This window comes from Phoca vitulina, unplaced genomic scaffold (assembly GCF_004348235.1).
Source record: "Phoca vitulina isolate PV1807 unplaced genomic scaffold, GSC_HSeal_1.0 scaffold5, whole genome shotgun sequence".
In the NCBI taxonomy this organism is placed as follows: Eukaryota; Metazoa; Chordata; class Mammalia; order Carnivora; family Phocidae; genus Phoca; species Phoca vitulina.
The window spans coordinates 62989617-63003642 of NW_022589708.1; the positions used below are offsets into that span (position 1 = coordinate 62989617).

The following is a 14026-nucleotide window of genomic DNA, read 5'->3' on the forward strand; positions in this document are numbered from 1 at the left end:
ACTTTGGCATAAATTACATACAAGCAGAATTAAATCATAACAATATCCTTCCATTGTTTACAATGGAAGAAACGGAAGTTTCAAAAAGTGCTATTTTTCATTACTCAAATTCCACTCAGTTCTTACATACAAAGGTACTATCTACATGTCATTAAATGTCTAAAGGATTAACTTACCCTATAAACTCATGGATTCTATGGCTAAGTGTCTGATGGAAAAATTACTTGGCCTCTCCATAAATAATCAATTTTTTTATTTATAAGAGAGTCAGCAACCACAAGGCAAAACTGTTTAAAACAAACAAAAAAAATCTAGTAAGGAAAAAAGGAATAATTCTGTTATTATGAACGCATTTTCTATTGTACTAAACTCATATTCAAGTTATAGTTTAAAACGAATTATTCACTTCTGGCTGTTAGTTTGGCTTTTATTGAAAAGTTGTTTTTTTTAAACATGGAAATGTCCAATTAAACAGTAAAAATGTCCAATAACCCTTGGAAAATATGTCACCTATAAGCTAATTTCCTCAAAATATGTAAGCTAAAGAAAAAGAAGAAAAATTAAAAGTATGATTAACTTCAATTTTTTAAAAAAATCTAAGCATAAAGAAGGCCCACAGCTGGGTTCAAGAAATGCTCATAAGCAAGACTCTACTGCCCTCTTTTGTGTCAAGAACGTAACGCAACGCAAGTGCCAAATAGGGCAACTCCCCCGGGGATGAAGTGAAAGGAAATGGGTTTTCTGGGCTGCTTTTCCCAGATGGATGGTCAGCTACCAAGGTAGAGGACACTTGCCTAAGTGCCTTCACACGTTTGTTGTTTCATGTTTTTGTTGAATAAATGAATCTTACTCTGACTTTTCGAAAAAGTTTTTTTATTTGATTATTGCTGAAATTTTAGAGTCAAGAGTAAAATAAAGTCATACATTCAAGTTGTTTTTTTTTTTAATGATTCTAATGGATTTGGTGAGTCAAAGGAGCAAAAATGTGACAGTTTCCAGTTGTCCCGTGGGCTCTCCAATCTATCCTGCTTTCAAATCCAGTGTTTAAAACCAACAAAGGCGAACAAAAGTTGGGACTTGAGTGCCTTTATTCAGCCTGACAGCCACATTGCTTGAAGCAGTCTTTTAATCTGTTAAGTGAGCTAAGCACAAATTATATGGGTCTTCTTAGTTTACCATCAGAATGCGCACAGGTTTTCTCTGAGGACACAAACATTCCATTGCAGAGACCCGATGTCACAGTGGAGGTTAGGGAAGATACCTCCAGCCTTCCTTTGGTTTTCTCATTTAGAAGCCACCCCACCCCCACCCCACCACACACACCCCCTAATAGATCTAGAAAGTAGGGGCATAAAGAGGTTCCATTTCCAATGCAAAAATATATGGAGTTAGCTAGTATCACTATTATTTGTACCCACCCCCCCCAACTCAGCCAGGCTGTTTTCGTTTGGACTTCTGAGCGACCTCTAACAAAATGCGCTTCAGCTTACACTTCACATGCGAATGAAGGAGGATATTCTCACAGAGCCAACCTGTGATTTCAGGATTGCTGAAATTCTTCAGTGGAGTAAGAAGTTATAAACTGCTTTTATAACAATAAAATCAAACATTAAAATCGAGAGCCAGATAATATTGTCTTTTCTTTCCAAAAATTTAATTTGTATCTTTTAAATGACAATAAGACATTTTCTCAAATCATTTAATCAATTAATCCAAAGGAAAAAAGTGAAATACTATGATCACAGGGATGCTAATAGACACTTCTAGCAAGACATATGGCAACAAAATTCTCAGCAAGTTTTATAAGAATCTGGTATAAAATAAAGTTAAATATAACATTTTTAAAAGAACAAGATCAGTTTACCTAACCTGCATTCCTAAGAGACATTTGCACTGGCTTAAAAACAAAACAAAACAAAACCCTCAAATCACTTTCTTTTTATACAAATAAATTTACTATATTGGCTAAGCTGCATAAAGTTCATGAGGATAAGTTCTGAAAAAAGCAATAAACGCAAAATTAAGGCAAACTTGATGGTTGATATCAGGTAAATAGCACATTTAGAAGGATTTTTGTTAAGAATTTCTGCCTTTAAAGTACTCGAAACTATTTATTTCAGAAGGTACATTTGTATCTGTCATACATCTGATCCTAACAGCATTCCTGGAGGAGGAATTTTTACTAAAGAGAAAAAACTAAGAAAAACTCATTTAAGATCATACAGCTTGATCAGTGGCATGAACACACTCATCAAAGGCCTTGGAACACGGAGGTTTCCTGTTGGTCGATTTACCTTCCTAACTGCATCAAGATATGATCCAAGCATCAATATAGTTTGAATTCCCTGAGGTCTACAAAACAGACTGCAGCCATAATGGGTGATGAGAAAAGTCAGCTCAGGATTTCTCACATGCTACATGATTTGCAGGGCAAGACTAGAATAAAGAAGGAGATGGATAAAAGAAAAGGGGAGGAATGACCTGAAAGATCATCATATGGCCAGGTTCAACCAAAACCCAGAATAAACTAGAACTGAAAAGAAGGGGAAGCAAATATTAAAACCAAAGGGGTAGAGAGGCCTAGAAAGGTAAGAAATTATTCACCTTAATAGTGCAAAGTGTTCGGTACACATCCCCATATAAATAATTCTAAAACTTCTTTGAGGTAGACAGATGTTAGGAATGAACGGAGTACATGTTTAACAAAAAGAAAAAAGAAAGAAAAGAAAAGAAAAAGAAAGGAAAGAGGCCCTGAAGAGAGGCCCCAACTTTTAATGTTACCTTTAATAAAAAAAAAAACATTGCAGTTAGTACTTGTAAAGATCCCTTTCAGTAAAGTGCTTAAATGCCTGTTGTTTTATTCCTACACTGAGAGGTTGAGATCAAGTATTTTACAGCTAAAGGACCCAAGCCAAGATGGGTTTTTAAAAGAAAGCCTACCAAAGCTCCCAGCAAGTTTGTAACTTTTTACCACTTGTCCACTTGGACCACCTTGTTTTCCCCTTTCAGTTTCTCAAGTTGGAGCTCAAGTTGACTTTCCTGGCAAAACCTCCTGGATTCCCTCAGTCAGAAGTAATGCTTCGACTTCCAAAAGTCCTGCTACACTTAAGCCTTGCTGTCACTGTGTTGTATCAGTTTGCACACTTGTCTCCCCAGTGGACTACAAGCTCCTGAAAAGGCACACAAAGATAAACCTGCTTCTTCATCTCTGAATCTTTAGGAGCTGGCATCCTATGGGTACTCATTAATCAAGAGCCCATCTGACTTGATCTCTCAAAATGTACATTTTATATAAGGTGAACAAATTGGAGGTTTGTAGTTCTTCTCATAAAATTCAATATATCCTGCAAAACTCATTTTTATTCCTTTCCCTCTTCCTCCCAGGGAAAATTAGTCTACCAGAGCAAATACCCAGGTTACAACCTTAGTCCCTCTTTCCAACCCCATTTTTTTAATATTACATTTCCTTCATTAAAATATTCTAATGCACTTACAAGTAAAACTAAGTCACAAGAAGAGCAACAAAATATATGGTTCTTCATGATATAAAAACAATTTTTTCTCATCACCAGGTCACAGAAAAATAAACACATTCTTATGCTTGAACATTATTTGTAAGGGCTTAACAATGAATTTGAGAATCTGAACTTCCACTTGAAAGATCTCCACAAAGGAAACATTACGAACCGAATGAAGGAAAATAGCTATTCATAGGGACATATTTTTGTACTTGCTTTGCTCCAATTTCTGCTACATAGATTGCTCCGGTCTTCCCACTGACATCCAAGAGATGAGGTAAAACTTGATCTGCTAGCTGGATCGTGCCGCTTACAGAACAGTTACCGATGCTTCCCACTGGGGGCGCTGCCACCAGTAAGAGCCTGCTAAGGTTCAGCTGGGCTACAATCACGTATTTTCCGTCGGGAGTAAATCTAAGGAGAAAGACATTTTACAGAATAAATGTATGCAAAATTAATATAAATGTTGACTTTCTCAACGTTTTTATCTCCTATGACGCTAAACAACAATAGACACCTCTACTTGCTGAAGGATGCCTTCAACAAGAATTTAAAATTTGTCTAACTCTGTTGATGAGCGAATAGATTTGCGATGGCAGACACAGCCAAAGATGAGTTTCAACAAACAAAAATAATATGCGAGTACCACACAAAATGAAACTAATGGAAAGTCGGTGCTAGGCTGACACTATAGGCTCAAGACTTCTATTTTCATTCTGCGCTTAAAAATTCATCACATGTATCCCGAGGGTGAAGGCTGTAGGAGGTCCAGCATATGCTCTCTCTGAGACCCGGATCCCACAGTGCACAGGGAGTTTAACTGCTTTCGCTCTGCTTGGGATTTAAAATACCATTACGTGTTCTCTGCATACTTGGTTCTGTCCCCTTTTCACCTGTTGAAAATTAATATTTTAAACTTTCAGCTAGCTCTTCAGAGAAACGAACATAAACCAAATAAAACAAGCATTTTTTTTTTTCTTTCAAGATTTTATTTAAATTGTATTTAGTTAACACATAGTGTAGTATTAGTTTCTGGGGGAGAATTTAGTGATCCATCACTTGCATATAACACCCAATGCTCATCACAGCAAGTGCCCTCCTTAATGCCCATCACCCACTTAGCCCATCCCCCACCCACCTAATAAAACGAGCATTTTAAAAGAAAAAGAAAAAAATCACCTGACTGAAGAAGGTCCCTCTTCTGTGAAACAATTATTCCATGCTCCTAACCACTCCCCGGTGTCTTTATCAAATACTTGAATTCTTTTATTTCCTCGGTCAGCAACCCACACCTGAGAAACCAAAAAAATGTTTCTAGGAAAAGATCTACATCATAATGAGAAAGAAAACAGAAGGGGAAGAGAGGAAGTATGAATGTTTATTTCCATTAGTTTCACATACATCACCTCATTTAGTACTTAGAGGACCCCAAAGAAGAAGTTATTAAAAGCCCTATCTTCAGACACGAAATTAAAGTTCGAAGTGAGCTTACAGTGGGAGAGCCACTTACGGCCATCTGTCTTAACCCAAAGCCCATACATAACACTCTGTTCTATTAAACATTTGAATAACTAAAAAAACTGGAGTCTTCTGTTGTGATGCAGAGGATTAGCACAGTACTGAGAAGCAAGAGAATTCATTCATTCCTCCAACAGGCATTCTCTGTCCCGCTGAGTTCTGCCAACCTGTCAGTCCCTGGGTTAGGTTAGAAGACAAAGACAAAGCAATGCAGCCTAGTTCCTCAGGAGCTCAGGCTAGGGGGTAGCCACGTATTCATTCCTATTGCAGTATCACTAAACATCTACCTGCTAGTTACCAAAGAATGTCCAAAGTGCCAAACCACCGAAAGAGGATGCTTAAAAGATTTTAGTAGCATCTCAAGAATGACAGTAGACTAACAACAGGTTTAATTTAATTTTGCTATAGGCTGGAATGAGTTATTAAGGAAAACTGTTGTTATAAAACAGGAAAATAGATTCACTCCAAATGACATTTCATGTACCATATTTAATATATGCAACCTATGGCATACATACAGTGAAATGATTTTATGACATGAGGCTAGGATTGTAGAGGGGTATGTAAGAATGGACTGGAAGTGTGGGCCAGCCCTGCTGACCTCTACCTCTTCCTTTCAGGATCATTGGATTTCTTGAGTTTGTGGATTCCGGCACTATTTCTTCAGGGTAACCCTGACAATGTATCCGTCAATGCCTGTGAGTTTTAGTAGCCACTAAATTCATCTATAATAAGAAACAAATACAGACTCATTGTATCATTTTAGAAAGGTTGTTGATCCCTAAGTAAGGTAATTTCTCAAGACCCTTTCCTGATTCATGATTCTTTAGTAAGGATGAAGAATTTGGGACTACTGCCTTAGATGAGTGACCAAGGAAGAAATATAGTTTAGACCCTAGGACTGAATATTTTAGATTGTTAGCATTATCTTCCCTACTGAACAAATCTTGATTATGAGAAATCTTGTTTAAGAAACAATAGCAGGGGCGCCTGGGTGGCCCATTTGGTTAAGCCCCCGACTTGAGATTTCAGCTCAGGTCATGATCCACAGGGTTGTAAGACTGAACCCCGGATCAGGCTCTGCACTCAGCAGGGAGTCTGCTTGAGATTCTCTCTCTCCCTCTCCCTCTGTCCCTACCCCAACCTGCACATGTGCACGTGCATGCACTTTCTCTCTCAATCTCTCTCTCTCTCAAATAAATAAATCTTAAAAACGAAAAAACAAAAAAAACAGCAAGTTCAGCTCTGGAGCTAATTAACTTTTCCTATAGGGTTGCGGTGATGACTAAATGAGTTAATCATGTAAAATGCTCTGAATGGCATTGACTATTGTTAAAACACAAGTGTGCGGAAATGAACACCCTCATTTTTCATCATTCTGTAATGCCAGAGTATCCCCATCAAATGTTCTCCAAGCTTTCTCAAAAGGGCATTTATCACTACGGAGAATTCACCTGGGTCTAGGTCTTGCCTGCTCAGAAACTTGATCTTATTCTTATTCATTGAAGGAAGTAGTTAACCAGGCTCAGAATGGTAATGTGTTTAAAACCAGAATTCCAACTTTCTCGCTCCCCATTTACAGACAAAACTCACAGGTTCAGTTATCTTCCTATCTACAATGCGAAATACTTGCAGATTTTATGATCAAAACATTCTCACTTTGTCTACACAGGAAGCCAAATCACAATCAAAAGGTTGTCTGCTGAACATAGAATCAGAAGTAGAAATGGATTAAATTTCTAACAGTATGAAGCCAAGATAGTCTGATGCATCCACCCTGCAAGACATTTAGTCATAGAACAGTTACTCATAAGATGACTACTATGTGCCAGGCACTGAGATACAAAGCCAAAGAGATTCAGTATATGCCCTCATACAGCCTACACTCTGTTAAGGGAGACGACTGATCTGATATTATAGTGTGATAATTACTATAACAGGAAAGTATAGGCTACTATAGGAAAACAGAAGGGGAAACTAATATAAAACATTTTGGGTGGGGGTTTGGTCATAAGAAAGTAACCCCAAAGAAGTGATATATATGCTTAAAGGTGGATAAAAGCAAAAGAGGTAGCAGTGGATAGGGTGGGGAAAAAGAAATGGGTTGAAAAGCATCAGTTAAGGGCGCCTGGGTGGCTCGGTTGGTTGGGCAACTGCCTTTGGCTCAGGTCGTGATCCTGGAGTCCCGGGATCAAGCCCTGCATCGGGCTCCCGGCTCAGCAGGGAGCCTGCTTCTCCCTCTGAGCCTCTCCCCTCTCATGTTCTCTCTCTCAAATAAATAAATAAAATCTTAAAAAAAAAAAAGAAAGAAAGAAATGCTTCAGTTAAAGTTTTCCGTTCCCCAGAGTGGAGCTAGTGAGAACAAAGTTGCCTGAGTGGCTCTTATTTTCAAGCCTCCAAGATTAATCTCTCCCATCTCCCTTTTGATCAACATATTCTAGAATTAATTTAATTCTAAAAATAAAAATATATTCAAACACTCCTAGTAGTTTTCTTAGTAGGAGGGCAACTCTTTCCTTTTTCAGGTAACTTAAGTTCTATTCCATTATTTGTTCCTTCTACCTTTAAGTGACACAGGAAATCTATTTTGATCATTTCTAAATATTTGGGGAACTCTCTTCATTATAGGACCTGAACATTTATAAGAATATGTGGGTATACCCAGCCCCAGAGGAATTGCCCAGACACACCCAGATACACATAACCACAAACATTCATACATATTCAGATATCCAGACACACATGTGCACCAAGATCCATATACACAGAGGTCCATACGCCTACACACGCACACACACACACACTCAGACACACAGTTCCATACACAATGACAGTGTATTTTTACCCGACCAGATGAATCAACGGTAACACTGTGAGGTATGTTGAACTTAGCAGGCCCCGTTCCACGTTCTCCGTGCAGCCAAAGCATCATGAAATCTGACAACGGCAAACATAGTTGGTCAGAGCAACATATAACTACCTTATACATCTGCGTGCTGTATCTTATGTCTTAAGTTGCAAATAAACTAATTATACCCCCAATTGATCAGGATTTCTTGGCTTTCTGTGTATATACCAGTTTGCCTAATTGTTACGCTTTACCCCCCCCCACAAAAATTGCTTTTGTTTCAAGCAATTTATCATCTTCTTTACTATCTCCACTTGAGTTTTTCATCACTCAAAACCACTGTGTGATTCATGTCAGTGTCTCCCTTCCCAACTATTCCGTTATTTGGTATTACGATTCCTGTGAACTTAAAAAATTCACATTATGTTTTTATAGTCTGTCTCCCTTATTACCCCTATTGTAGGCTGAATTTTACCTCTACCCCAAAAGATATAACCAAGTCACAGGTACTTCTCTACTTGTGAATGTGACTTTATTGGTCATAGACTTTTGCAGATGTATGAAGTTAGGGATCTTGTGATGAGATAGATCCTAAATTCAGGTGGACCCTAAATCCAATGACTAGTGTTCTTGTAAGAGAAGGGAGAGGGAGATTTGAGACACAGAGACACACAGAAGGCGGCCATCTAAAGACGGTGGCAGAGACTGGAGATATGCTGCCACAAGCCAAGGAATGTCTAGAACCATGGGAAGCTGGAAGAGGCAAAGAGGGATTCTCCCCTAGTGCCATTAGAGGGAGTAGGGCTGGCCTTAATACATTTCAGACTTCTGGATTCCAAAACCATGAGAGAATACATTTCTGTTTAAACTATTCAGTCTGTGGCAACTTTTTATAGCATCCACAAGAAACCAATATACCTGTATTCAAGCTGTCTCCTGAGTTTGGTTGTTTCTTTTGCAGTATTTTTTTGATTCTTGCTTTATCTGCACCACCTCCCTTTAACTATCACCACCAAACTTAGTTACTGGGTAATAAGTTGACCACATAACCTTCATGTAGGAGTTTATGCTCTGTCCAAATGACAGAGCTTACTGCAAATACATCCTGATACAGTATTGTGTCTTATAAAAACTCTGCTTCTATAACATCACTTTCCTACTAAAAAAACCTCAGAAATTTTAAAAGCAAAATTATGGCTTCAAAATTCTTAGATAAGCCTTCAAGAACATCTCAAATCTTATTTTTTAACTCTTCCAAAATTACATCCTAAGCTCCCTTCCTAGAAGACTTGCTAATTACCTGTAGACCTTGTGTGATAGAGCCTCGTGAATGTTCCTCCCATCCATCTTCTCCTCCCACCAAAACCAGTTTAGTTCAAGAACCACTTGCTTTATGAATGCTTGCCCTACTTATCCAGTCAACAGTAATTTCTCCTTCTCCAAATCTTACTTTACTTTAATAATCAATACCATAGAGTAGCATTTAGCAGTTTCATCTGAAATAGACCTGCACCTAGAATACTACTGAGGACATACAGCAATAAATACAATGAAACTTTAGCTGATCAATCAAACTGAAGGGTATCTCAGCTCTGGAATGCCAGGTTCCTAACCTTCTCTTTCTTAATTGGATAGGATAGACACTTATTTCTTCAGCCCACTATAAATTCCCAAACTGCCTCCAATTTAATTCAAAGGAATAAGCAAGCATATTATCAGAATCATTTATTACTGACCATCCCACACATCTCACTCGAGCCCTTTACACACAGCTTCATTTTAATACAATATACAATAGTTGTAGGGGCGCCTGGGTGGCTCAGTCAAGTCAGTTAAGCGTCCAACTACATTTCAGCTCAGGTCATGATCTCAAGGGTCGTGAGATGGAGCCCTATGTCAGGCTTCTCGCTGGGTGTGGAGTCTGCTGAAGATTGTCTCTCTCCCTCTCCCCCTGGCCCCCACCCCCGGAACATATTCTCTCTCTCTTAAAAAAAATACACACACGCACACTAGTTATAATATTACACCAAGTATTGAACAAATTAAACACATCCAACTTATTAAAAAGCATTCTTATGATACCATGCAAGCCATGTACCTTGGGACAATTTGATCAATCTGTTATTCAATCCTCCATCTCCATCCACAATGTAAATATCTCCTGTGTCATCTACATATAATTCTGCGGGATTATCAAATTGCAGGGGATTCAAACCAGTGCCTTTTTTGCCTGGGGTACCCAAGACTTGAACAAGATCACCAAAGGAACTGTATTTTTTAATAGTATGACCATAGGATCCTATAAAGAAAAACATGCACACGTCACAAATATAACCACTGTCCAAACATTCACATTTTTCAAGTAAGCAGAGAGCAAGAATTTAATAGAATTTGACAGTAATAAAAAGTTAACAGGCTCAGATAATTAAATGCTGTATTTCACAAGCAATAGAGCTTCTTCATTAGTTACAACCAAATCTGTCATGAATTAAAGCTCAGGTACTCCAAAATAAGTAGATTCTAAATTCAAATAAATAAAACCAACAAAACTGGCTCCTTATACAGAAGGCTCATGATGTTAAATTATAGGTACATCATTTTCTTTTGTAATCATAAGCATGACAGTACAACCTTGAATAAACATTCCTTGCAAAAAGAAATCCAGAAGGAACTGGAAAAGGAACTTATGTTTGAAAATCATTATTTCAGTCAATCATGTGCAGATCTCAAATTTTAGTAGGTCAACAAAAAAGTTCACTATAATACATATTTTTTTATTTTTTATTTTTTTAAAGATTTTATTTATTTGACAGAGAGAGCGAGAGAGCACAAGCAGGGGGAACAGCAGAGGGAGAGGGAGAAGCAGGTTCCCTGCCGAGCAAGGAGCCTGATGCGGGGCTCGATCCCAGGACCCTGGAATCATGACCTGAGCCGAAGGCAGACGCTCAACCATCTGAGCCACCCAGGCACCCCTAATACATATTTTTTTTAAACTACACTTTCTCATAGTAGAAACAAGTGCAAAACTCAACCCATTAACTTTTTTTCCTAAGAGAATAAATCTTTCCAAATCACTAGTATATTTTCTCACTTATATCAAGACTTCTTTGAATTAAAATTATCTTACAAGCAAAAACATAAAGTACGGTATTAATAATTAGGAAAAAAAACATAATGCGGTTAACAGAAATCAACTTGAAGGCATACCAAGACCAAACTAACTGGTAGGCATGCAAAAGATAAATTGGATACACTGAACTCACTGGAAATAAAGTGAATCAACTTGCATTACAATTCTATCTTAAAAAACATATTTATTGTTATACCTGATTTGAATGCTTGAGGTAATTTGTAGCAACAAGAGAACAAAATATTATTAAAGAAAGCAACCTTCAAAGTTTCTAAAGAGTTGGCAAAAGACATAGAACACCAGTATATAACATCGTTTTGTTTTGTTTTTAAGGCTCATTTATAGCCACATTTTTATTAAAGGGAATGTATTTCTTCAAAAAATGGGAAGGAATATAAAAAGTGTCTTCAGATCTGTGCATGAAAAAAACCCTTTAATGGAAAGAAGAGGTCATGTGTGTTTTTTTTTATTTCTGGGAATCAATGAAGTATTTTATAAAAAACGATCACATGAATGGAATAAATTAAAAAGTAAAGGCCTTTAACAGTGAGTCCTGGGGGAAAAAAAAGAAGTCAAAATAGTCATATTTCATTATAGCATTACAAGGAACTCAGAGGTATTCTCGATTTTTTGTTTAACCAAAATTTTATCATCCAAAATACATCTTGAAAGAAATGAAATCAGCTGCGGCTCAGAAATCTTTTGGGTTCTGAGAACAAACAGTAATGGCACTTCTAACAAAAACTGTGAGTTCATTAGTTCCAAAATGGTATCTGAATTTGCCAGAAATGAAGAAACAGGATGTCCTTCAAGCCATGAATGTAACTGGGCCAAAGACTGTCTTTATGATCCCATTCATTCCTGAGATCCTGCGCTAATAATGCCAGGTTATCTCTGGTACTGTCTTAAGCCACAAGAACATGCAAACAGCTATCTCTGAAAACATCCAGAGCTATAAATCCAACTATGCCTACTTTGATTTGCAACACATTCTACTAAAAGTATTTGGTGGAAAGAAGATTTCAGACATGTTGCAGTAGGCAGGACTTCAGAAACATTAACACCAGGCGTCTCTGCAAATCTTGCATTTTGGGCAACAAAGCAGTTCTGGTTTCTTAGCACAATTTCTTTTGAAAGTGAACTGGTAAAGGAAAATAAGACAAGGACTCCGTTCATTAACTTACAGAGATTGCTATTTTTTGGGCCATTAAGTTACAGAGATTGCTATTTTTGGGGCTTCACAGAAGAGGTTTAAAATTTTAGCCTGGGAAGAGCAACTGATGCGTTAACAAACCATAGAAATGATCCCTGAAAGTATGGTCTCACAACTGATGCTTTAAAGAGGAAAAGTCCCTTGACAAGTTAAAGGAAAAACCATAATAATTATAGCCACCTTGCTAAATATCTTGACTCTACAGAAGTACAATATAGAGGTTTTTAGAAACAAGTGATTTCAAAAATAATTAAAGAAATTACAACTAGATTTAGCAACTCTTGATTTTAAAGCGTACAAGCAAGAACACGGGCAACAATATGATTTCTAGCAAGATAATTGAATAGATATTACTACACATACCACTTCCTACATCCGTGATCCAGACAGACTGTTCATGTAGTGTACTGGCTGCAAATATACCATGAGGTGTGTCAACTGTGTAATTCCAGGATCGTAGGAAATATCCATCCTCTGTGAACACTAATACCTTTGGGATGTTATCCCCTCTCTGAAGGTATATAAAAATAACTGCTTAGATAGGATCGGTTTTTAGAAAGTAATCTTTATTTTGGTAGAGAGAAACAAAAATTAAAGGTTAATCGAGAAATTTAATGTTTAAAAAACGAGCTTCAAAACCTAACAATATTAATATCTACTACGTTCAAAACCGAAGTATTTACTTAAAACCAACTCAAAAAAACTTCACAAATAGCATAATATAAACATACATGGTTACTTAGCACAGCAAAACAAGAAGAAATTGTTTCCTTTGTGTTCATAATTTTTTTTTTTTTTTAATTCCAATTTTACTAACCTGGGCTATGTAAACCAATCCGCTGAGGGAGTCAATTGCAACACAAAATGTTGCTCCAGTAAAGTATTCTGAGTGCTTAGGCCAACCCACATCCAGCCGGTAAGGAATTTCCTTGGCTCTCCAGGAAATTTGAAAAGCAAATTTCCTTAAAACCTTTAAAAAAAAATAATCAGAAGATTAAGAATCCGTTTACGCTCTACGTTAAGAAAAGAAAAAAAAAAGGCTTATTTTTTAAGCATGCCCTGACAGCTGACACAGAGGTGTTGAGACTGCTGGACAGAAATGATTCGGAAAAAATGGGTTTATAAGTCTAGAGACCAAAGTGATCACAATACAAATCTGCAAATTATTTGAAGATGTAGTGGGATCTGGGGAAAGAAAGAAAACAGGAAAATGGCGATGTATCATATACAAACTCTTTAACACCAAGAGACAAAACAAGACGTCGGCAGTTCCGCTCCCGGTGCAGTTTTTGAAAAGACAAGCTAGTGCGGGCGCCAGGGCCCGCTACCTCCATCCCACGACAGCGGGTCGCCTCTCAACAGTGCTATCCACACACCCAACAGACATTTCTTCCCTGCTCAACTCACCGGGGAGCCACAAAAACGCGAATGCAAAACCAGTAATGCAAGAAAGAAGCCAGCGCCGGCCAGGCAGACCCAGAATCTTGCCATGACGAAACGGGAGAGTCCGCAGGCGGCTGGGGGCCACCAGACAGCCTCAGCTCCACGCGGTTCGTCGCTGTACACGGCGTCGGCCCCACCTCGGAGCCGAAGTTCCTATCTCCAGTTCCGTCTCCCTGGACGTGCGGGGTTTGAGAACCGGACTCGGGTGATAGAAAATCAGAATTCGGGTAGCAGTTTCCTGGAGCATTCCCGGGGCCACGCCCCCAGGTCACGTGGCTCGGGCTGACCCACTGACCACCCCTTTTCGCCCCTTGGGGCGGTCCACGCGGCGGACTTCTCCCGTCCGCCAAAAATTA

General features: G+C 38.2%; 1 protein-coding gene across 1 annotated transcript; it reads right to left on the reverse strand.

Moving 5' to 3' along the window:
• Positions 1-1362: 1362 nt before the first annotated feature.
• NHLRC3 (NHL repeat containing 3) lies at positions 1363-13934 on the reverse strand. Its single transcript, XM_032403112.1, has 7 exons — positions 13635-13934; positions 13045-13197; positions 12591-12738; positions 9983-10183; positions 7882-7973; positions 4698-4810; positions 1363-3932 (listed from the first exon to the last, which is right to left on the reverse strand). Exons 1-7 carry the CDS (start codon positions 13716-13718, stop codon positions 3680-3682), a joined length of 1044 nt encoding a protein of 347 aa, XP_032259003.1. The 5' UTR covers positions 13719-13934; the 3' UTR covers positions 1363-3679.
• Positions 13935-14026: the final 92 nt, after the last annotated feature.